The sequence below is a fragment of the Trichechus manatus genome, unplaced genomic scaffold, assembly GCF_000243295.1.
Source record: "Trichechus manatus latirostris isolate Lorelei unplaced genomic scaffold, TriManLat1.0 scaffold00066, whole genome shotgun sequence".
In the NCBI taxonomy this organism is placed as follows: Eukaryota; Metazoa; Chordata; class Mammalia; order Sirenia; family Trichechidae; genus Trichechus; species Trichechus manatus.
Window position 1 is genome coordinate 9,720,769 of NW_004444002.1, and position 23,961 is coordinate 9,744,729.

The window sequence follows — 23,961 nt, forward strand, 5'->3', positions numbered from 1 at the left end:
GGTGTCCTTTTTTTTTTTTTTTTTTTTTTTTTCCATAGACTTCACAAAAGACCTAATGTACACAAGTGAGGTTTTTCCACTCTGGGTGCTCAGGGTGCTCAGCTATTCCTTTGAAAGCTTCTCTCTGGCTGCCTTTTCCTAACGGTAGAAACCCTTTATCTCCTAGAAGGTTGCTACAAAATGAGTTATTTCAGTAGCTTGCCACAGCTGATAGGTATTCTTATTGATAGGATGTGTTCCCCAAAGGGAAGCTGTATTGGGGTGCCGTGGTGCTTTCAGTTTCACTGAGCGTGATGTTTATTCACGGTTCATCCATTTCATTTCTCTTTATGCTGTGGCTGAATAATAGTCCGTTGTATGGATTAAAACAGAGACTTGTACAGCAGTGTTCACTGCAGTACTATTCATAATAGCCACAAGGTAGAAGCAACCCAGGTGTGTCCATCAACAGATGAATGGAAACTAGCTCCGCTCCTTCAACAGTGGCTGCCAGCTTCCTCCTGGGGTTTGGCGTTCAGTGGGCACCCTGACCTCACCTGTGCCCTTTGGATTCTCTCCTGTCCTATTGCCCATGGGTCACTTGCGAGCTTATGACAGCTAAGTCAGCTTGTCAGTTGTACTAGGTGGCATTTTAGCAACTGCTGGGCCATGCACCCACAGATGACACAGTTGAATTTGTCAGGAAAACCAGTGGACCTGCTTTTTGTCCACATGAAGGCCAAGAAGTGAGACGGCTCCACTAGATGGCGCTTAGCCAGAAAACAAAGCTAATGATGTCTGTCCTCAGATCAAGTGAGCAAGAGTGCTTTTGTTATTTTTTAATGTGGTAAAACTACACATAACAGAAAATTTACCGTTGTAACCCTTTTAAAACGTACAGTTGAGTGGCAAGTAGTACATTCCCAATGCTGTGCAAACCTTCACCACTGTCTAGTTCCAGAACTTGTCATCACTGTAAAAGGAAACCACGTACCCATTAAGCAGTCGCTTTTCATTTCCTTCTCCACTCAGCCTTTGGCAACCACCAGTCGGCTTTCTGTCTCTATAGATTTACCTGTTCTGGGTATTTCATATAAGTGGGCTCATACAATACATGGCTTTTTATATCTGGTTTCTTTCACTTAGTATTATGTTTTCAACGTTCAGTCATGTGGTAGCATGTTTCAGTACTTTATTCCTTTTTCTGGCTGGGTAATATTCCATTGTATGTATGTACTACATGTTGTTTATCCAATCATCTGTTAATGGACCTTGGGTTGTTTCCACCTTTCGGCTGTTGTGAATAGTACTGCAGTGAACATTGGTGTACAAGTTTTTTATTTGAACATGTGCTTTTGGTTCTTTTGGGTATATACCTAGGAGTAGAAGTGGAAGGTTTTTATGAGGATAAAGCTGGCCATTTCTCCCATGTTTTCCAAAGGTGAAACCAAAGGAAATATGCTTACTCACTTTAAGTTGGAGAGACCACGAGCAGGTATATGAACATTGTGAATTCAACTCCTGGGATAGGTCTAGGATTCAGCTGGCAGAGTCACTCCCTACCTGTTTAAAGCAGGGGTCACAAACCTAAATGCCTTCAGGCCGATCATGTAAAAGAGAAGCCGCTGGGTGGGGACTGGTGAATTGGAGAGAGTGCATGTCACCTCTCCCTCCAGCCAACTGTTGACATGTAGGAATGTGGACACAGTGTGTTGCCAGATCTTCTGATTTTTTTTTTCTAGAAAAGTTGGAAATCTGGATTTTTATGCAAAACCTCCCAATTTTAAAGTATGGGAAGATTAAAGTTTTTTTGTTTTAAAACACTGGGCCAAGCCCCCCCATTGGTCAGTGGGCTAGATTTGTCTCTCAGCTGCTGGTTTACAACCTCTGGTTGAGAGCAGGAAGTATCTCTGGTCACTCCGGGCCCCTCTTGTGGTCCTTCCTTCCCTTCTTCCATTCCCCTAGTCCCATATGCATGTACATTGCTTCTAGATTCCTTCTCCAGCCCATTTTCCTTACCTCATGCCTTCTCTTCATCAGATCACCTCTCGGATCTCCAGGGCCGGGCAGAGGGTGATCCTGGAGTCTCCTGGGACTTTTACAGCAGTTCTGTGTTGGGTAAGCTTTAAGCAGTTTTCTTCCCACCCTTGACTGTGTGGCTCAGAGATGTGAGATTTGGTTTGGGTTTTACTGATTAACTGGAGTAACCCTGTAGAGATATCCCTTCTTCACCCATTAATAGCTTACTTTTTTAGCCAAAGCCCTAGCCCATCCTTTCCCCAGAGGCAGAACTCACTTGCCTAAACCAGGAGATGCAACACTGATTGGACAAAGCTATCTATCCCTCATTAGCCCTCTACCACTCCCCACTCTGGGTGTTCTTTTGACTTCTCTTTCTTTTAAGGTCCTTTTCTTCTCCCTTAGGAAAACTTGGTGGCGTGGTGGTTAAGAACTACGGCTGCTAACCGTAAGGTTGGCAGTTTGAACCCATCAGGTGCTTCTTGAAAACCGTATGGGACAGTTCTCCTGTGTCCTGTAGGGTCGCTATGAGTCAAAATCGACTCGACAGCAGTGGGTTTGGTTTTTTCTTTTTCTTTTTTTGGTTTTTCTTCTCCTTTGCTTTGTCTTAACCCTGCCAAAGGCCCCTAAGAGCATTGTTACCTCTTCTGATACTGCTCACATGTGAGAAGGACCCAACCCCTCATCTGGCAGCTACCATTCCCTCGCTGCCCCATCCCTGCGATGCACACAGACTTTTTGGGGCAGCTGCTGTCTCCTGGGCCTTTAGCCTCTGGCCCAAGTTTTCCTTTCTTGGAAGAGCAGCATGACTTTATCCATGGCGGCCACCTGGCATTTGCCCATTGGACCAGAGGTCGCAGATTGAAGGAAGTACCCGCCCCCAAACTTGGGAGAAGCTGGAGAAGGAGGAACGTTGGGATGGAATGAAACAGGCCACACCCAAACATGTGGCTGGGGAAGGGAACCATCTGAGACTCTTCGGGCTTCTAGGGAATTGCAGCAGACAGTGGGGCAATTTGGGAAGGCTTCAGCAAGTGGAGGGCAGGTGTTTTTACCTGGCCCTTGACCGCTGATAGTATCTTCAGGCTTCCATCCTCAACAGCTGAGCATCTCATCCTTCATGTCCTCTTGCTTTTTCAAGTTGGAGGAGGGAGGAGTATAATGAACCTCTGGCCACAAAATAACTTTATTCCAAGACTAGAACTTTCTCGGGCCTTCCCAAGGATGTGAGCCATAGAATCAGCGAAACTTGACCCTCCCCAAGGGTCTGTGGGCTTGTTGTTTGTTTTCGGCCAGTCACCCACCTGCACACCCCTTTATCTCTTGTAGCATTTCTTTTCTTCAGTTTTGTCTGTGTAGCTAACTCCTAATTCCCAATGTGCTCTCCTTACAGAGGGAAAAGACGGGTTTGCCTGTGACCTCCTGCATAATCCTCCTGGGAGCTCTGATCAAGAAGGAGGTGATGTGGAAGAGGATGATTTCATGTTTGAACTCTCAGACAAGCCTCTTCTCCCTTGCTACAACCTCCAAGTGGCAGTGTCCCGCGGGTAAGTGTCGACTGAGCACCAGGATCCTGGCAACCCCTGGCCCGCCTCCCTGGGTAGGGTGGAGTTCTCCAGGAGGAAGCTGAAGACCTGGAGAACCAGTGCTGGAGCATAGGAAAGATAATATATGACAAAGGCCAGCCTGACTTCCCGCCCCAATTACTTAGTGTTCACAATAGGATTTGTGGGCTCTAGGTAGATTGATCGTATGTATTTCCTGGACCCAAAATTGAGAGTCACTCTCTGGGGTTTTTTTTTTTTGTGCTGTTCCTGAGCATAAGAGATGATCTGGGAGATATTTTGGCTGATGAACTATTAGAATCTTTGGAACATTTTTGTGGTTTCTGGGGACAGCCAGACAGAATGTTTGAAATTGAGATTCTTGGAAAAGCCGGGACATATGGTTGCCATAGCTGTGGGGCCACTCGGGTTTTTAAGTAATCCACAGCTTGGTTTCTTGTAGCCTCAGTGTTGGCAAGATGGTGGCGTCAGTGTTGTCATCTCCGATTACCGTGTCTATTATAACAGGGATCACTCATTTTCGGGGACTGTGTACTTGACACTTAACATTAGACCAAACCCAATTTCATCTCTATTTGATGATTCAGAAGGGAGTTCGCAGCTTGCAGGCCTGGTGGTTCTTGTCGGTTTTCATCGTACTATCAATGTGGGGGGACCGCTGGGGAAGAGAATGCCAGCACGGATTGTCCTTTTGTTCTTAGTCTCATTTTTAAGTACTGTCTTCTTACCTGCATCTTTGCCTGTTTCAAATACCTTTGCATACAATTGTAAGAATACTTTTTTCTCTGATATCTAGTGATAAAAATATCAGATCCTGTTTTTTTTTTTAAAGTGAAAGGTCACGAAGGGCACATGATACGGTGGAAGATGGGTTAGGAAGCCTTCAGATGAAACCTCAGTTTACAACCCTAACCACTAGACCATGGTTTCTTTGCATCCCTTCCCCCATGGCCTGATAAGAATAAAAATAGCCTATATGATGACACAAATAGGGGTCAAGTTTCAAGGGCTTTTGGTCCTTATTCTTCTGGGCATAAGCTGATCCCTGTGGGCGGGGGAGGGCTGCTGGGATATAGTATTGCACGGTTAATTAATTCCTCCGAAGTATTCAGCACTGCCGTCTCTGAAACACGATCTTGGGCCCTGGGCAGTAAAGGACCAGGGCAGTCGACTTTAGGCGCAGGCAGCACACGAGGCAATCAGAGGCTGCGTGCCACCCAGCGAGCGAGTCGGCGAGGCACGTTTTCAGCGGGGAGGACTGGCAGAGCTGGTCTGCGGGTTTTCCTGACGTGACAGTTTCTTCTGAAGCTGCCCTTCCCCACAGCTGCGGCACGATGTGCAAATTTATGTTCTTCAAGGGGTGGGGGAGTGGTGGTATAGAAGGATGCCTCTGAGGCCCTGTGGGGTTCAGAAGTGCCTTCTGAATCATCAAAGCGAGACTGAGTTTGGATCACCGTGTTTATGTTCTGGGGTTTTTTTCTTCGTTCTTTCGAAAGCGATGGTCCAAGTAGATGGTATTGATGGTCCTTTTCTCTTAACCCAGAACACTCCATTCCCTGATTGTTGGAGGTTGGTTGTTGTCATTTTAAGGATAAGGATTGCAGGTCTGAGGAGAAGTTTTAGGTGCCGTACAGAGGGTTCAATTCCATAAACATGTCTTAAGCAGCTGCACCAGGTCAAACCCTGATGACCAGAACACAGTTAAAGAATCCATGGTCTAGTGGAGGGGACGGGCAAGTACATAATTAACTATGCTAAAAGACAGAACGTTCTAAGTAGACTTATTAGGAAAGTAATACGTGCTCGTTGTAAAAAACAGTTCAGAAGAGAATAAAAGCCCCACTTCATCCCGAGCCCCCATTCGTGTGCCGCAGAGAGAACCACAGTTTTAGTTTCTTTTGCATCCTTGCAGAAATGGGCTCTGTTATACTTACAGTCGGGCGTAAACCAAGTGCCATGAGATCATAGAAGATGGGATATGAGCGGTCAGTTTTTACACTGCAGGAAGGCTTCACTGGTGATATGGCATCTGAGCTGGGCCAGAAAGGAGAGAAGAATAGAGAGCATGGTACGAGCGGAGGCACTGGGCAATACGAGTGCATGGTGTATTCCGAAAGCTGTAGGTAGTCTTGGATCAAATGGCTGGCACTTGGCAGGGTGAGGGGTAGAGTGTGTGTGTGTTATAGGGTGGAGATTGGGCTGAAGAATGTCGAATGCAGTCACGTTTGGAAGATCTTGTATAATATCAGGCTAAAGAATTTGGAGTTTTTCTGGAGACACTGGGGAGACATTGTAAGCTGTTGAGGGAGACAGTGAGAGGGTCAGATTTTCTTGTTAGGAAACTAATCGTAACAGAAGATCTGATGAGGGTAGGTGAGGGGTGCAGAAGAGTGTGACTCCTGGCAGAGGGAAACCAATTAGGAGGCTGATGCAATATAGTCCAGGCTGGAACTGGTGGCAGCTGGAACTGGGGCAGCAGAATGCAAGGCAGGAAACCCTGGAAATGCAGGGACCACTAGCATGGGGATGCAGTGTTTCTCGATCGTCCCCCTCCTGGTTTTTACCAGAGCCAGCGTTTGGCCCCTGACCAGCCTCCCGGGCACCCCTCCCAGCTGTCCCTAGGCTGCCGCCCAGTCGGGTACGCTCAGCAAAGTCAGCCTGTAACGTGAGCTCCGACCCTGCAGAAACGATGGTGCTGCCTCTGCTGCCGCAGCCAGAGAAAAAAGTTGTCTAATGCATTCCAGAGCCAAAGAGAAATGCCTTTTGGATTACCCGCAGTTTAGGCCTTTCTCCACGGCTCCCCCTCTGCAGAGGAAGATCGTGGAGAACAAGAAGGCAAGGGAAGCAGGAGTGAGAACAGGAAAGGGAACCCAGCCGCGGTTGGCAAGGGTGGGGGTGCCAGCAGATGGTCTGTCCCAGGTCATGGGGTGCGGACGACGTCCTGGGGAAGCCTGTGGCGGAGAGTTTTCAGTTCTGGAAGGTTCACGCCAACTCCGCGTTTCCCTCCGTCTCCCTCTCTTTGGAACAGGTCAGTTACGGATTGAGTGCTCGCCATTTTGGCGAAAGCTGGGCCAGGCATTGGAGGGGACGAGAAAATATTGGCCTGAGCTATACCCAATGAGCCTATGGTTTAGTGGAGGGCGGCCAGACTAGCACTGTGGCCCACTGGGAGAGTGACCAGCCAGGTTCGAATCCGGTGGCCCTGCCAGCCTTCCTGTCAGCCCTCCTTCCCTAACTCCCATCCTTGCCTTTTCCAGGCCCTGCAACTGGTTCCTCTTTACAGACGTCCTGAAGAGGCTGAAGCTTTCCTCGCGGATCTTTCAGGCTCGATTCCCGCACTTTGAAATTGCCACCTTACCCAAGGCAGAGTTCTACCGGCAGGTGGCCTCGAGTCAGCTGCTGACCCCTGCTGAGAGGCCTGGAGGCCTGGCCGACAGATCCCCCCCAGGCTCCTCTGAGACTGTGGAGCTGGTGCGGTATGAGCCAGAGCTGCTGAGGCTCCTAGGGTCTGAGGTGGAATTCCAGTCTTGGAGCAGTTGACGGGGAAATGGCCCCTCCCTTTTCTTCTTTCTCCTCCTGAGTCCACCCTTTCCCCACCTCCCATGTCTCCCCCCACCGAGCACCAGACTGCAGAATGAGGCAATAATATGGACCAACAAGAAGCCGCCTTATCAAATGCCAGCATTAGTGACTGGATTTTTTTGGGGGGTTCCAATTAGTTCTCATCTCCCTGTCATCGTCATTATTGTTGTGGTTGGTGATGGGGGTGGAGAGTTGAACCCCACGTCTGAGGACAAGAGGTCCTGGGGATGGTGGGAGGTGGCGCTAGGGTCCTTTGGACTGGCCTCCCTGTGTATGACCAAGACCAAACGTGGGCCCTGGGTGGCCACGGCCGGTCCTGAGGAGAAATGAGAAAAGCCCAAATCTCTGCGCGCCCCCTCTGTTCCCCTGTGTTCTTCTGTCTTTCATAGTATTTATTTTATTAGTATTTAATTTGTATTGTTTTGTTGGTTCTGATAAGTCTGTATCACTGTGATGATTTGAGACAACTTGTTGTATTGAGGGACTTTCTTCACCTCCTTTCTGTTTCTTGATAAGCTCTGGAGCCTTCCCTGCCTTTGACAGAGTGACTCCTGGGGTTTTTCCCCACTGGGGAAGGGGTGTCTGGGGAGACATCAAGTGTGACTAATGAAGCTAGCTGGTGCTGGCCCGGGGCTGGGGGGTTAGGGTCAATCCCGAGGCTTTGGTGCTCCCTCCCACCCCACAGTTTTTTCTCGTTTTCCCCTCCTCCCCTCTGCAGCAGCCCTGCTATCTTGAGATGCGTGTTTACCGGGGCGGGGAGGATTGTGGGGAGAGAGGTTAATGAGTTACTCTAATAAAGGAAGAGTGGAGAATGGGTCTGATGGGTAAGGTGCCCCCTCTTCACTGCCCCCTCAGTGCACAACATGGGTTTGTTCCCGCATCTTTCCCCTGCAGCCCCGCCCACCCCACCCGGTTCTGGCTGAGCCCTCTCTGGATACTGAGCTGCTCAGTTCCCAGCTCTCAACCCTTCCCAGACTAGCAGCGCCTCTCTCCTCGCTCTTCACCTCTCTCTCCTCCCTCTGCCCCCAGTCTCCTTTGGAATCTGCAGAGGGCTTTGGGACTGACTGCCAGATGTGGAATCCAGGCCTGAGCTGTTTCTTAGGCAAGATATTCTTCTCTAGCCCGGGCTCCACTCCTGCCTGCAGCCTTGGGGCTGAGCATGGCCCATCAGGCCTCCCTCCTGGCCTCTAGGGCCTGCAGCACTGGGCTTGTTGAGGGAGAGAGAGAGAGAAGGAGGGAGGAGCTCGGCTGCTTCTCCATGCCCGCCCGCTCTGTGGCGTTGTCTTTCCCACTCTTGTTCTTATTTTTCTACCAATTGCTATTTTTCCGAACAATCCTTGTAGAGAGTATGTGCCATCCAAAGTCAAGAGGGCCTTCCTGTGGCTGGCTCTGGTTGGAGATGGTACAGTTTTATTGTACAGGTGCTAAAACAACAACAACAAAAGAAGAAAATGGGGGGGGGAGACAAAAAAAAAAAAGACAAAAAAAAAGCTAGTTTGAGGATGGGACAATCTATTCTCTGGAGGCTCCTGACCCACGCGGGAGCTTTGGTGGTTATTTTCTTTGTATTGTGTTTGTTCTTTGTTCCCAGGGGGATGCTCTAGGCCCCCTTCTGTAGGACTGCTCCCACCCCCACCATACTGCCCAGTTGGTTTTGAACAGTTGTTCTCCCTTTTTAAAAAACAAAACAAAAAAAATATATATATATATATAAAGTTGAGGGGTTTTGCATTTGGATTTTTTGGTTTTGTTTGGGTCGTGGTAATTGTGTGGTTTATTTTATATTTGCCTTTACTTTTTCCCATTTGGGTGTGTATTCTGGCTGCTGTTGATGTTTCGTTTTAAGCAATAGGCTGTGGAGTCAAAAACACTTGCATACTGAAAACCTGGCTCAGGGCTTCTGTCTCCGTCTCTCTTTTCACTCTCTGCCCTTTGTGGCTTTTTGGTGGTTGAAGAAGATGGGCGTTCTGATTGAAGTAAATGGGGAAACCCCTGGTCCCGCTTGGCAGTTTTGGATCCTGAGGGGTGCAACGAATGAAAGTAAGGTGGAATGGCTAGTGGGGATCTGGGTCACTGGGTCAAGCTCCTGAAGGGAAAGGAAAGGCAGGGGCATGTCCCAGGGGTGAGTCCTATTGGTCAGGGTGGGGGGGTGTGCATGTGTGTCTGCATTCCTTGTTGGTCATAGGAGTGGCAGAATTCTTGCAATCTGGTGAGACTTACGATGGCTCCTTTCAGCAGCAAGAGGAGAGAGTAAGCAAGAAAATCACCTGCTGATGAGTTCTCTTGCCTGCCTTGGACCACCCAAACCAGCGTCTGGCAGTGTGGTCTCACTGTCTGCACTACCGTGCCAATGTCTGGTGGGTCTGAGTGAAGCTGCTCCCCGCTGTCCCCCTCCCCATGTCGGCCTCCCGGGGAGCTGCTAAGATGTCCATCAAAGATCTTACAAATTTCTGAAAAATGTTGCTAGAAGCTATGGTTCCTTCTGACTGCTGGCTCCAGAAGGCACCTGTTTCTGTTCCAGGGGAAGGGAATGTTTGACAGGACTAGGACGAGGCCCTTTAAAGCTGTGTTCCTGGGGCCTCCCACTGTGGCTGAAGTCTCTGGGGAGCCATGGAAAGAGAATGTATAGGTAAGGGGGTCTGTGTATCTGGCTGACTAGCATCCAGCCATCCCCAGTAGTAAGCTGTGCTCTTGCTTAAGCCCCAGGAGCTGGCTTCAATCCAGGCCTGGCTCTTTCTGCCCAGACGTGTAGGTAGAGGGCATCAGCCCTCTGAGCCACACGGTTAGTGTTTGTCATTGGTCTTCTCCTCCTCATTTCTGAGCCCAAGAGCGTCTAGAACAGCTGCCTTTCTCTGGTTCCCAAACAGCCCTGTAACAGTTCTGATTCAGGTCAGTCCTCTGGTTGGGATTTCCAGACATGGCAGTAGGCCATGAAAGCCATGCAGTTCCAGGCTTCAGTTAGGCACAGGGGACTGTAGGCCCTCCAAGGGATGGGCCTCTGTGCAGACTGGGCAAGGGGCCTGGGGTCATCAGGGAAGACTTCCTGGGAAAAGTGAGGACTGTTGATACTTAATAAGTGGAAAAGTAGGAATTAGGGCCGGCAGGGAAGAATGTTTGATCTGAGGGGACAATCTGAGCAAATGCTTGGAGACAAAGAAGAGGGGGGAGTATGTGCAGCCAACTACAACCCACTTGAGTGTTGGTGCAGCTGAAGGGTAGGTGGGGGCGGGAGGAGGCAGGAGCCCTGCAGGCCAGGCCAGGGAGCACAGCTGGGACCTTTGTTTTCAGCACTGAGAACCACGGGAAGATTTTTAGCTGGGTAGTGACAGAGGTCAGGGGTTTCTTAATTGCTTTTAATAAGTTGGTAAAAATGTTTTGGGGGTGGGACAAGCGGAGGGGAAAGAGAGGGGCCATCATTCAATCCCTTGAGGGAAGAGAGGATGGAGGAATGTGGGGGGAATAGTATAAGGATTTCCATTTAGGGTAGAAGGGGGATGCTGTGGGCAAAGTCGGAGCACCCGCAAAGGAATGCACTGATGCTCCTTTGGGGAGCTGTGGACATCTGAACCAGCCATATCTGTGTGTACGTGTGTCCCTTTGTCAGTTTTAAGCAGCTTCTGGTTTTGCCGCTTGTGGGCTCCTTTACCCACACCTTTCCCAGTGTCCTCCCACCGCTGCCCACCACCACCACCAGGTTGCGGAGAGCGAGGCAGGAGGTATGGGCTGTGATACTAGATCTGCCTCACTGGTGTGGACTGGGGTGAGGATGGTGGCCTCTTATTAAATAGTCTTCTAAGCCATTCATTGTGGCCTAGAGCCAGTCCACCACTTACTCCTTAGATGCACTATGGGTGAGAACCGAACCTTTCTGGAGCCTTCATTGCTCCATTTGCCAGATGGGGCTCAATTTACCCACCGAAAAAAATCATATGAGAATTATACCGAGAGCAAAACATGGTGCCTTGCACGCCCTTCACGGCAGTTCAGCTGAAGTTAGTTCCTCCTACCTACCTAGCAAGAGCCCTGGTGGTGCAGCGGTTAAGCACTTGGCTGCCGAGCTTTTGCCAACCGGTTGGCAGTTCGAACCCACCAGCTGCTCCCCAGCCACTTTGTGGGAGAATGATGTGGCAGTCTGCTTCTGTAAAGATTCCAAATCCGATGCCATCGAGTCGATTCCGACTCAGTAGAACTGCCCCATAGGGTTTCCAAGGAGCACCTGGTGGCTTCAAACTGCCAGCCTTTTGGTTAGCGGCTGTAGCTCTTAACACACTAAGCCACCAGGGTTTTCTGTAAAGATTACAGCCTTGGAAATCCTCTGGGGGCAGTTCTACTCTGTCCGATAGGGTGACTATGAGTCGGAATTGATTCCACGGCAACGGGTTTCAGGTTTATCTACCTAGGGCATTGAGCCTATAGAAGGCGGTTGGTTAATGACAGTGTTACCAGAATGTTCCTTTTTGAGATAGGAGGTTGACAGGGAGGCCCTTATTCCCTGAGAAAGGACCATCCCGTTTGGAATCAGCCATTGAAAACCCTACGGAGCACAGGTCTACCGTGACACACATGGGGTCGCCGGAGTCAGAGTCCACTGAGGGCAGCTGGTTTTAGGTGTGTTTGGAGGGGCGAATTGGGCAGTAAACTGTCCCTTCCCTTCCACACAACAGCCTGTAACAGGGACCGCTTGAGTGTTTCATTACGTCCCGCCGCCGCCCAGGCAAGCGTGTGTCAGGGGCGGGGGGGAGGCGTGGGGGGGGGGTCTGCCGCAAGGACATCCTGCTTAGCTGTGAGGGCGCGGCGTGACATCGTCGGCCTTCTGGGGGCTCCACGTGTCCCCGGAGGCCAGTGTCCGCTGCCTCTGCTTCGGCCCTCCGGAACTCGGGCTCCCGCGGAGGCGGCTGAGGCCCTTTGCTGCAAACGGATGTCGCGGGCACCTGGCTCCCGCTCTGATTTCAAGGTGGAAAGCGGCTCACGTGAAGGTGGCCCTGCAGGCAGAGCGGGGACAGCCAGCCCACTGCACCCCACCGCTGCCGCGTGCTCACCTGCCGGGCGGGGGCGGGGCGGGGCGGGGCCGGCGCGACTGGCCAATGAGGATAGGACATTTAATGGACAGCTACATTGTGGCGGGGGGGTGGGGGAGCAGGCAAGGGGGTGGGGAGTTTGAAGCTCCGGAGCAATAGGAGACGCTGGTGGAGGCCCGGGCAGCCGGAGGACAGTTGGGGGCGCTGGGGCATGACAGAGAGATGAAAAGATGCCGGCTGCCTCCACCGGGAGCAACAGGCCCCACCCCGGTCCCCCCTCTTTTCCTGGGCTCCACCGGACCATCCGCCTGCTGTCGCCAGCTCGACAGTGCCGCCTGCTGGACGTCGGCCTCTACGCCCGGGCTACCAGGGCCGAGGCCCTAGGAGGCTGCGTCCGGCGTGGTCCCCAGCCCAGGGAGCGGCCCGGGGAGGAGTGAACTCGCTCACCCCGGGTGCAGCGGCTTTGGCCTCTTATAATACGTGTTAGGGTCAGAAAGGTCTATGGTCGTCAGAATAAGTCCTTATCCCGCTCCTTCCACTGGGGCCCAACAGTCCCACCACTCAGTCCCGCCCAGGGATGAGGAGATGGTGGTGAGACAGTCCCTGGAAGGAGGCAGCGGCTGAGGAAGGGAGTTCAGGAGTCGGCCTGCTGTGCCTGGTAACAGCAAGGCACAGCTGGAAGCAGCCCTGGATTCCTCATGGATTCTGTTGCCTGGGGGTGGTTCTAGACATGGGCAAAGGAAGCAGCTGCCTTGCAGTGTTATAAAACTAACCAAACCCGTTGCCGTCGAGTCATTCCGGCTCATAGCGACCGATAGGCTAGACAGAGTACAGCTGCCCCATAGGGTTTCCAAGGCTATAAATCTTTATGGAAGCAGGCCACCACATCTTTCTCCTGCGGGGAGCAACTGGTGGATTCCAACCACGAACCTTTCGGTTAGCAGCCGAGCACTTTAACCACTCTGCCACCAGGGCTCCAGATAGTGTTATATGAGAGCTCAAAGAGTTGGGGTGGGTTATGCATCTTCCATCCCTCTTACCTGCTATAATACAGGGCTGAAGTCCCCCTAATTAGAGACAGGACTCATTCATTCGTTCACTAAACATTTACTGAGCACCGACTGTGTGCCAGGCACTGTGCTAGGTGCTGGGGATACAGCAGTGACCAACCCACAGTCCCTGTCCTTGAGGAGCTCACAGTCTGTTGGAGGAGAAATATACATGAACAAATAATGAAGGCGCTGCAGTGTGCTAAGTGCTACAGTAAGAGGTAGGTACAAAGTGCCGAGGGAGCCCAGAGGAAGGAATAATGCATCAGCTACTGGGATTGGGGATGGGGTCTCTCCTCCGCGACACCATGGCAAAGGCAGGGATGTGGTTGCCACATGACCACCGTTCAAATAAACCTGTCTCCTGAGGTTCTCCTCTAGCCCTCTCCCATAACTATATCAGCACAGGTGAGTTTATTAGATTGGCTGGTTTAACACTTGGACTAGGAAAGAAATTGGACAGGGAAGTCTCTTTAGGAGCAGAGGATATTCAAAGTAGTAACAAATCTTTGGGTGCTAAGGCTGAGGGGTGGGGGTATCATGAGGGCACTGAGCCAGGGAGAGCAGGCCCTGGGCAGTGGAGCACCTGGGGTGAGTGCCTGTGCAGACGGGAGGTCAGAGGTCACCTGCCTGAAAGTTTGGTTCCCTCTCTCCCACCAGCTCAATCAGTAACCGTTGTTGATGTTCGCTATACGCTCGTAGTGTGCCCTGTTCCGCAGGTGTGTGCTACAGTCCCCCGCCCCTCAGGAGGTAACACATTAACTGGGGAGCTAAACAGGTACAGGTCGTTAAAGATTTCAGTAACAGTTACAGTGATTATAATAGAGGAGATATCACAGGCTGGTCATGATCAATTGCCAAAAGAGTAGCAATTGCTATGAGTTCAAAATCAGTAACTCACTTAAGGCTAGGCTGGTGTGGGGAGGCGGCTTCCATGAGTTGAGTCTTGAAGGACGGATACAGTTTAGTTGGTACTAGAGGTGCTCAGCTGCTAACTGAAAGGTTGGTGATATGAGTCCACCCAGAGGCGCCTCAGAAGAAGGGCCTGGTGATCTACTTCTAAAAAAATCACAGCCAAGAAAAGCCTGTGGAGCTCAGTTCTACTGTGATACACATGGGGTCACCATGAGTTGGAGTCAATAGAAACTGGTAAGAAGAGAGGTGGGAAGAGCATTGTTGCCAAACAGAATCAAATAATGCAAAAGCACAGAGAGGGGAAAGCCCCACACATGTTCAGAGTCCAGCGAGTCCAGCAGTTCAACTGGAGCGGTGCATTCATGTGGAGGAGCAGTGGGAGAGATGACTGGAAAAGTGAACTATGACCTGATGGGAAAGGGCCTTGAATGGCAGGCTAAGGACTCGGGACTTTGTCTGAAGGCAGGGCTGATGCTAAGCTTGAAATACTTCCAGAACTACTGCCCTGAGCCCTCCAAGTGCCCCCTCCCCCCGAACTCCTCCAGGACTCCTGGACTGCCTCATGATCCAACAACTAAAGAGTTCATGCCCAGCCACCTAGGATGGCTTGGAGGTAAAGTATTTTGAGTATCACTCCTACCTGTAGACAGTGAGGAGCCACGGGAGGCTCTTTAGTAGGAGAAGGACAGAATGGGTGACCTGGAAGATCAGAGGGGGTGCCACTGGTCATCCTGGGGGTCGTTGACGTGTACGAGGGAGGGAAGCTAGGTGGTTTGAGTTAAGCTCTGGGAATGTGGAAGAAAGGCCAGATTTTAGAGACACTGCAAACTGGGCTGGACCTCTGGGGATGGGAGAAGGGGACAAGTGAAGGCAGCAATCAGACAGGCTTTGCTATTTCCAGGTTAGAAGGTCAGGGAAATGGTGACATCGTGAACAGAAATAAATAAGGCACGGAGGTTTTTATAGGTGTTTTGGAAAGGTTTTTTGTGTACATGGGAAGAATACAGAAATCCATTTTTAATAGAGGGGCTGTGTTTGAGGGACTGACGGGCATCTAGGTGGAAATGGCTGGCAGGCCACCAGGTGTGAGCCAGGCACTTAGGAGGAAAGGAGGGGCTGGCATTCTAGAGTCGAGCTGGAGCCATGAGAATGGATGAGACCCTTGGGGAGCGCCCACATTTAAAGCCACAGATGAGGACCTAGCACAGGCACAGAGGACGGGCAGCAGGAGGGCACGGGAGAACCAGGCTAGTACAGACAAGGGACTGGGAAGTAGTGTCACATGCTGTGAGGGCTCACAGGGGCTGAGAACTGTGAAGAAGGCGTTAGATTTGACTGTGAGGGTATCGACCTTTGAATGATGAGTTTCTGGGGGGAGAGACAGAAACCACATTTTTAGGAGGGGCAGGGCCACCCCTAACGCATGCAGAGCCTTTGTGCACATTTTACAAAGGTGACCCCTTCTCAAGACGCTTTACTTTCAACCACCAGGAAATTGTCATAATAAATTGATTTTATTAGAAAAAGACCCCTTAATGCCATCTACTGGAGACGTGTAGTAAACGCACCTGCACAACCACAGATGGTTCCTTCCTGGAGGGGAGAGAACAAGAAGAGAGTGGGAGAGGATGATAGTAGGCTGGTAGCAACCAGAAGAAGAGGGAGAAGAGCAACCAGGGGAGGTAGTTAGGTCAAGTGCGTGGCTTTGTACCGAGGACATACAAAGGTCCTGAGGCACGGATTCACACCAACCAAATTCACCAGAAAGACGTGGCTGTTTCCGAGGCTGACACTTCTTAGCCTTGCCCCCAAACTTGGCAGGAGAGAGACAGGCTAATTCAAAGAGGGGAGAGGGGAGGGGGCCCAGCCCTTGACTCGGGTTGGCTTCAAGAGAGAATAGGTTGACCCTCAGAAAGAGAACAAAGGGGAGGAACGAGCCACGTGGAGACAGGAGAGGCACCACGAGATGAGTAGAAGGCAGGCTGGGTGGCAGAAGCAGAGTGGCGGTGGGCCCAATCTACATCACTACAGGACTTTCCTCAGCAACGCCTGACAGCTGGGAAATATCAGGGGCAAAATGATTCCAGGGAGTCCCTGGGTGGTGCAAATGGTTAAATGCTCGGACGCTGCGGAAGAAAGTCCTGGTGATCTGCTCTGAAAACTCAGCCATTGAAAAACCCTGTGGCGCACAGTTCTGCTCTGACACACATGGAGTTGCCAGGAGTCAGAGTTGACTCAACAGCAACTGGTTTTTAAAAATTAATCCAGAGGGAACCCAGGACGGAGGATGTAGGCCAGGGTGCTGGAGAAGGCTGTTGTCCTGCAGAGGGCCGGTATTCCGGAAACAGCCCAAGCCCTAGGCACAGACATTCAATTAATTCAGCCCCGACTGGGGATTCTGTGGCTGGCTCTGACTCTGGAGGGGCACTTTGCCCCTGACTAACCCTTCAGCAAAGCACTCTGGGGTAGCCACAGTCGCAGCCTTTTGGCATGGTGACTGTAGTGGCCAGTGCACCAAACTCCAGGAAGAGCTGCCTGGGACTGAGTTCCCCTTCCTCTCCTCGTGGTTTTATACTACTCGGTCTTCTCGTCCCTTCCAACTGCATACCGGCCCCCCCCCGACCCAACCCACGTACATTGCAGCTCTTCTACCTTCATCCTGTGCCAGCTGTGACATCTCTCTAGATCTGGAGGCTCCAGCCTGTACCCCATAGTCCCGGAGCAATTGAATCTTGGTTTGTACAAAGGAAATTACATCATGCTTTTCCCTTAAAAAAAAAAGTCCCCATGTCTGTGGCAGACCCACAGAGAGACACATATCCTTGAAGACCTCACAGCTACACCCTTGTTCTCCTCGAAGAAACTAAGATACAGACTCACAAATACACACAAATACATACAGAGATATTCACATATGGGATAACAAATTCCCTGTGTAGGGAATGTGGCTGGTGAAATGCAGTCAGGCAAAAGGCCACGTCTCGCTAAGCCCTGCACGTGGCCTGGCCACAGACTTCTCCCTGACCCAGGAGGTTTTTCCCTTCATCACCAAGTCACGCCCTTATCCCGGCAAGAGCATATCCCCAGTACTCTTGAGGGCCATGGTATGATGCCTGGGAGGTTCAAACTGGGCATAGCTTGGCCATGGTGATGCCAGGCAGGGGTGGGGGCTGAACTGTAAGGGCAGGGTGCTCTACTCAAGTCAGTCTCCACTAGAGGAAGTCCACAAAAAAAATGCTACTCAGCTTGGTCTAGTAGACCACACTTCCCCCAACCCCTTCACTTATATGTCATGGGGCTCCATCTTAATGAGGGAAGTTGGATTGAATGGAGAGAATGGGGCTGGGGTGGGGGATCTGGCCAGAAGGCTCCCAGAGGTGGTCACACTAGGCTCAGCCATAAACAGGGACCCTGAGCCTGAGGAGAGCTCAAGTTCAGCCACCGGGGTCAGCCCAACAGTGGGGCGGCTGGGTGGAGAGAAAGTCTGGTTCCCCATAAGGCTCTGATTCTGGGAACCCCTCGAAACCACCTGGGTTGGGAGTGGCTGAAGGTGAGCCTGGTCTCTCAGGAGCTCCCTCAGGGTCTCTTCAGGAACCAGCAGCCCCTCCATGGGGGCCCCAGTCAGCATGCCCTGCACATAGGAGGAGGGCCTGAGTGGCCCCTCCTTGACCCCGGGGGCTGCTGTGGCGCCGGAAGTCCTGATGAAGGCAGCAATGACAGTCCCAGGGGGCTGAGAGCTCGGCCCTGCTGGTCCAGCACCCGTGACCGGGGGTGGTGCTGGATTGGTTGGGCGGTTGGCCCCAGCCAGAAGTTGGGGGAGGCCACTGAGAATCAGTGGAGGCCCTGGCGCTGCCACTTGGCTCTCTTGGAAACTGGTGTTCAGGGGGAAGGAGGCCTGCAAAGTGAAGGTGTCCTTGAAGGTTGAAGTAGGTGGGACGCTCTGGAGAACCAACTGGGTTGAAGCAGTAGTACTGGCGGGAGGCCCGTTGGTCAGCACCGTGGTCAGTGGGATTGTCTGCAGGGTCAAGGCTGAGCCTGACCCCACAGGGGCCACTCCTAGGTGGATGTTGCTGGGCACTGAAGAAGGACTGAGAAAAAAACAGAAAATAGGTTTGGTTAAGACAGCAGACATGCCCCAACTGGTTAGAAAAGAGGGCACAGAGAAGTGAAGCTGAAGGTGTTTTGTGTGGTGTTTTACCCATTGCCGTTGAGTCAATTCCGACTCATGGCGATCTCGTGTTACAGAGTGGAACTGCTCCATAGGGTTTTCTTGGCTATAGTCTTTACAGAAGCAGATCGCCAGGCCTTTCTTCCACAACACTGCTGGATGGGTCCAAACCATCAACCTTTGGGTTAGCAGTTGAGCACAAACCATTTGCACCACCCAGGGACCTTGTTGTTTTAGCTAACATTTACTGAGTATTTAGTATAGGTCAGGGACCAGTCCTCACAACAGCCCACAATTTAATGAGACTGATAACCTAATTTTACTGCTTGAGGCAACTGAGGTACAAAGAGGTTATGTAACTTGCCCAAGAGCACACAGCTAGTAAGCAGTAGAGCGGGGACTCAAATCTAGGCTTGCCGATCCAGAGCTTATGTTCCTCACCATTCCACTCTACTGCCTCCCCTCCTCAGAAGAGCACACAGTGGGGGAGAGGTATGTATGCAGAACCCAGAAAAAAGTCCAACCTTTTCAGGGAAAATTGGGGACACCTTAGCGTGGACCAGAAGTAGTGAGAGCTTTCCGGCTGGGCCTGGAGGACCTGAGGAAGGTAGAGTAGATATTTCTGCAACATTCTCTGCTGCCTTTTTTCTGGAGTGAAGGAGACTTGAGGGGATGGGCCCAGGGGTGGAAGCTCCTGGTGGCTGCTTGAGGGAGAACGCTGGTGTAACAGGAGCATCCCCAGCTGGTGGCAGAAGGCTTCCCAGGTCAAGTGCTGGCTCTGCCATTACCTCAGTGTGTGACCTTGGGCAAGTCACTTTTCCTCTCTTGACCAACAAGTGCCCCCCTGGCTTCCCAGGGATTCTGTGAGGGTCCCATGAGGCCAGAGACACAGCAGAGCTTTACAAGAATTTGAAGACTGACCCCCCTCCACCTGAGGTGCTATGAGTAGAATCATAATCAGTCTGGTGGTGCCCTTACCTCACGGCTTGGGTGAGTTTGGCCTGGCTCTCTGGCGGAGAGACAAGCACAGTGGAGGTAGTGGGGATCTCCTCATCTAGCGACAGTCCCAATTCCAGACTTGCAGATGGCTGTAGACCAACATGCTGAACCTTTGGCTTCTCCCAGGAGGGGCCGCCCTTGCCCTGAGTGGCGGCTCTGGAAGAGACCCTGGAGCTGGCTCGGCGGGTGGTGGTAGTGGAGGGAGTAGAGGAGGTGGAGGCCTGAGGGGACATGGCTGCAGCCTCACTTCTCTCGTCCTCATCTTCAATCACCACCAGGTCCTTGGGCATCTCCTTAAACTGGTACACCAGCCTCTGCCCTTCCACTTTGGCAAGAATGCCTCTTTGGTAGTAATATCTGGGGGACAAGGATTGCAGAGTGGGGAGTTAGCTAGGGACTGAGTGGGGAGGCCATCCCTCTCTGTCTCCCTGACATGCCACCTTCCAGGACAGGGGAGGCAGGAGGCTGAGGCTGGCAGGTGAGCCAGGCAGGAGACCAAGGACAAGGGCAAGGATAAGTCCAACTCTTGGACTCGGAAGGCTTTTAGGAAACGTCTAAGATTTTCCCCTGAGGACTCAAAGGATATTAATAATTAAGGGTTATTAAATACCAACCCCCACCTTGCTTTGGGGGGGGGACAGGGGTGAATGAGGGATGGAAATATGAGTGAGGGGACAGGTGGCCGGGGTTTCAGCCATCCCCCAGCCTGAGAGACCAACTCAAGTCTCTCCCTGCGTCTCTGGCCTGCAAAAATGAAGAAAGCCCTTCTTGGGGATGGGAAGCCCAGAAATGCTCTTCCCACTATAGAAAGAGGCAAGGCTAGGGCAGAGATGGGCGAGGGAGGGTATTTTCTCCCCTCCCAGAGGTCCCTGAGGGCCTGGGGAAGGGGCTCAGGGGCAGGCAGATGGGAGGCCTATGAGACTCACGTCCTCAAAGGACCAGTCAGGCCTCCATTACAGCAGGAGAGACTCGACATAAGGCAGCGCTTGGTGATGGTCACCAGGTAGGGACTCTGTGCCCCAGAAGCTCCTACCTGAGGGCCCGCCCCATTGTCTCATAGTTCATGTCAGGCTTGTTTTTCTGTTTCCCCCACAGCTTGGACACAGCTTTGGAGTCCACCAGCTTGAAGATGCCTTTCTCTCGCTGGGTCCACTTGATGTACTTGGGACAGGTGTTTCTGTCTTGCAGAAGTGCCAGGAGGAACTCCCACAGATAGATGGTGCTGCCTGCAGACGAGCAGGCAGTGAGGGGCGGCCCGGGCACCCTGGAGGCAGAGAAGGGGCTCCTCTCCCACCTCACCATCCTCCCAGCCATACCTTTGCCATCCTTGGATTTTTTCCTTATGGGGATGCTGGGGTCAGTGACAGGTGAGGTACTTCGGTTGCCCTTTGTCTTCCGGACTGTGAGAGAGAGGTGGGAGAGCAGGATGAGGCTGAGACAGTGGTGAGCTGAGACAGAGGAGGGAGGGCCCAGGATCTCACCTGGTGGGCCATTGAGCAGAGGCAGACCCATGATAGCTGGGCCTCCAGCCCCCATGACTTGCCCCCTCCTTGTCCGCCCCTGCTCAATGGCTCACCCTCATTTCCAGACCCAAAGGCAGCACCTAAACGCAGCTAGGGTGTGGGGAAGTGTGTTGTTGTTGCATGTTAGATGCTATCGAGTTGATTCCGACTCATAGCGACCCCATGTGACAGAGTAGAACTGCCCCATAGGGTTTCCTAGGCTGTAATCTTTACGGAAGTAGATCGATCGCCAGGTCTTTCTTCCGTGCAGCCACTGGGTGGGTTCGAACCGCCAGCCTTTAGGTTAGCAGCCAAGTGCTTAACCCTTGCACCACTAGGGCTCCTTGTGGGGAAGTGTAATGCGTGCATCGGAGGCGTAACTAAGGTATGGCAGGTAGGGCGTGTGCCCTGGGCGCCGCTTGAGGAGGGGTGCTAACGAGCAATTTCTATTGGCCATTGCAGTTTCCATCACCAGCTGTGAGAGATCATTCAGCAATTTGACACTAATTGCCATAGGCGCTATTTTCCATAGATAAGCCCCTGCTTGCACTTCAGTCACCTTCATAAGAACATCATCCGCTGACCCTGATTTTTGGAATGGAAGGGCAGCCTAAAACCCAGGCCAGGTGGCGCGTGTTGCCACGCTGACAAGGCAGTGTCAACCAGCCGTTACCTGAGTCAATCAATAACACCGGGGCTTGGGAAAGCCCAAAGTCCTCTCCCCTGTGTGACCTCAACTTCATAAGCTCCGCAGAAGGAAGATAAGCACATGGTATATGACTCGTCTTTGATAGGCAGAGGTCCCCAAGATGCAAGCCTGGGGTCCAAACTCCCAGCCTAGGCCTCAGCCCATTGGGATCCTCTGCATTTCTGGAAGAGCTTACATCTATGCGGAGCAGACAGGAGCTGGGGGAGAAACGGCAGGCTTTGGGCAGGCCAGCCCATGCAGGCCAGGCATCACAGAGGGGGCACCTTTTAGGACCTCCCTGGCACACTAGAGACTTAACCTCTTAACATGAGCATGAGCCTCAGCCCAGTCCTCCCTTATGGTCTCCCTGACCCCTACACCCACCGCCCACCCCTTCGCAGACACATACATGCCCCCCCACGCACACACGCATGCACATGTGTGCACACGCATGCACATACACGTGCACACACGCTTACTTCTCTTCTTTGATTTCCCAGTCTTCTTGGCATTTTCTTCTCTGAGGCTCTTCTCCTCCAGAGAGTGCCCCTCCTGGCCACCAGTGTCACCCTCCCTGTTCAGGGCCTCGGGCTCAGAGGCAGGAAACAGGTAGTTGGGCAGAGAGACGGCTGGAGCAGCGTCTGAGTCTGGAAGCATTTCGGACGTGCTGACTGCAAGAGGAAAGACCTGAGATGAGTGAGGCCCGGAGCAGGGTCTCCCAAGGTTAGAAGCGCAGGCCCATGGAGACAGGGTGCCGTTCCACGCAGCCCCTGATGCAGGATACACCTGAGAGAATGCCTCAAGCACCTCCCACCATGAGGTGGGAAGACATCTGCAGAGCTGTGGGCACAAGCTGCCCCAATCACCACCACCACATCAAGTGCCCACTGGTGGTAGTGGGGAAGTTCCAGGATGGCACCCAGGGTAAAGGGCCACCTTGATTAGCCATTGACTCAGTTTACAACTCGAAGGGGGCTCAGAACCCAGTTAGCCCAATTCCTCTGCTTGACTGAGACCCAGAGATGGCAAGACACGTGCCCAAGGTCACACAGCAAGACCTGTCGTGGTGAATCCAGAATGAATATTTGTGACAGAGTCAAGATTAGAGATGCTAGGACTCTTCACTTTTAGCTTCAGGACTTTCTTTCCCCAGTGTATCACAGCGCCCCCTTGAGAAACGGTGGGTCAGGCAGGAGATCCCCCTGTGGCATTAGGGCATATGCCAGGGGGGCAACTGGGGTGGAGACTGCCTCAGGAGCTCTCTGGGAATGTAGGGGCCAGGTGGGATCAAAAGGGATCTGAGCCCTCCTTGGGGCTGGCCTCCGATAACAGGGAAGGGATGAGGAGGTTCCTAGACTGGTTCATTTCTAAATATCCTAGGTGAGTGCCCCAACTCAGTCACACCCTGCATCTCTTTGTCTCCCTGGGAGCCAGGCAAGAGAGTGGAGAGGCCGGCAAAGCCACTGGCCGCCATTTCTGTGTCTACAGCTCCCCCTTGACTCCCTCCCACTCCAGTCACAGCTGGAAAGTGTGTCTACATATATAGTGGTGGGTGTGGGTACACGTGCCCGAGAGTCCCATAACGTTGGGTGATACTTAAGAACAGAATTTTGGGTTGCCTTCAGCGATCAGTCAAGGGCAAGGACTGGGGTTCCAACTTACAGATCTGCTTCTCATCCAGGACGTCGTTGGGGGATTCCACATTGAGCAAGACTTCAGTGGTTGACATGGAGGGTGAGGTTGCCTCATTGTCATCTGACCCCAGGTCATAGAGAAGAGAGAGAGAAAAAAGTCCCCTCAGGACATAGGGCACAGGGCAGGGGGTACAGCTAGAATCAGGGCCAACCCAGAGGCTGGTGTTAAGGAGCCAAGTAAGCAGAGGTCCCACGGGACAGCCTGAAAGGATCAGTGCCCTGCCCGCCATAACGCTTCGCCTTTTTCTCCACACCTTCCCAGCTGGCCTCCGCTCCTCATTGTCCCACCCCATCTCTAAAGATCGTGAATCCACTAAGATGGTCCCCTCCTCTGTGAAGCGGCACTACCTTTTGCTCATCCTAACCACTCTCCCTAATTTCTAACTGTTGAGGGCCTTTCCCATGCTGCCTGGAGTCACTAGAAGCCCTTGTGGCCTACTGGTCCCTGAAGACAAAACCCCTCTCTCCGCCGGCCCTTCCCTGCCCGGGAAGGGGACAGACCTGCCAACAAAAACCTGCCCTCCAGGATCTGATTCTCCGTCATGCACAAGGTCCCATCCGTTAGAATGCCATTGTGAACGTCGTCCAGCTCCAGGCCTGAGTACAGATGCAGTAATTCGGGGTAGGGTACCTGCTCCACGATCACAGCTGGGAACACTGAGGGGTCTTCCAGCTATGGAGAAGATAGGGATCTGGTTCAAGGTCCACCCACCTCTTCTAGGAAACCCTCCCTTCCAGAGTCCGGCCTTGCGTGCAATTCCTAATTCTTGGAACCCTGAGGGG

At 52.2% G+C, this 23,961-nt stretch overlaps 2 protein-coding genes across 5 annotated transcripts in view; one reads left to right on the forward strand and one right to left on the reverse strand.

Moving 5' to 3' along the window:
- The window catches only part of BCORL1 (BCL6 corepressor like 1), a 64,056-nt gene extending 56,329 nt beyond the window's left edge, over positions 1–7,727 (forward strand). Inside the window, exons 12-14 of the mRNA XM_023734289.1 lie at positions 2,020–2,097; positions 3,392–3,545; positions 6,821–7,727. Coding sequence (XP_023590057.1) covers positions 2,020–2,097; positions 3,392–3,545; positions 6,821–7,103 — 515 coding nt within the window. The 3' untranslated portion in view covers positions 7,104–7,727. The remainder of the gene's footprint in view (positions 1–2,019; positions 2,098–3,391; positions 3,546–6,820) is intronic.
- A 7,611-nt stretch (positions 7,728–15,338) lies between these two features.
- ELF4 (E74 like ETS transcription factor 4) overlaps positions 15,339–23,961 on the reverse strand; it is a 40,032-nt gene continuing 31,409 nt past the window's right edge. For all 4 annotated transcript variants that reach the window (XM_023734290.1, XM_023734291.1, XM_004379611.2 and 1 more), the window contains 7 exons: positions 23,680–23,851; positions 23,147–23,239; positions 21,964–22,155; positions 20,611–20,694; positions 20,328–20,520; positions 19,274–19,651; positions 15,339–18,215 (listed from right to left, as the gene is read on the reverse strand). In XM_023734290.1, coding sequence (XP_023590058.1) covers positions 17,411–18,215; positions 19,274–19,651; positions 20,328–20,520; positions 20,611–20,694; positions 21,964–22,155; positions 23,147–23,239; positions 23,680–23,851 — 1,917 coding nt within the window. In that variant the 3' untranslated portion in view covers positions 15,339–17,410. The remainder of the gene's footprint in view (positions 18,216–19,273; positions 19,652–20,327; positions 20,521–20,610; positions 20,695–21,963; positions 22,156–23,146; positions 23,240–23,679; positions 23,852–23,961) is intronic.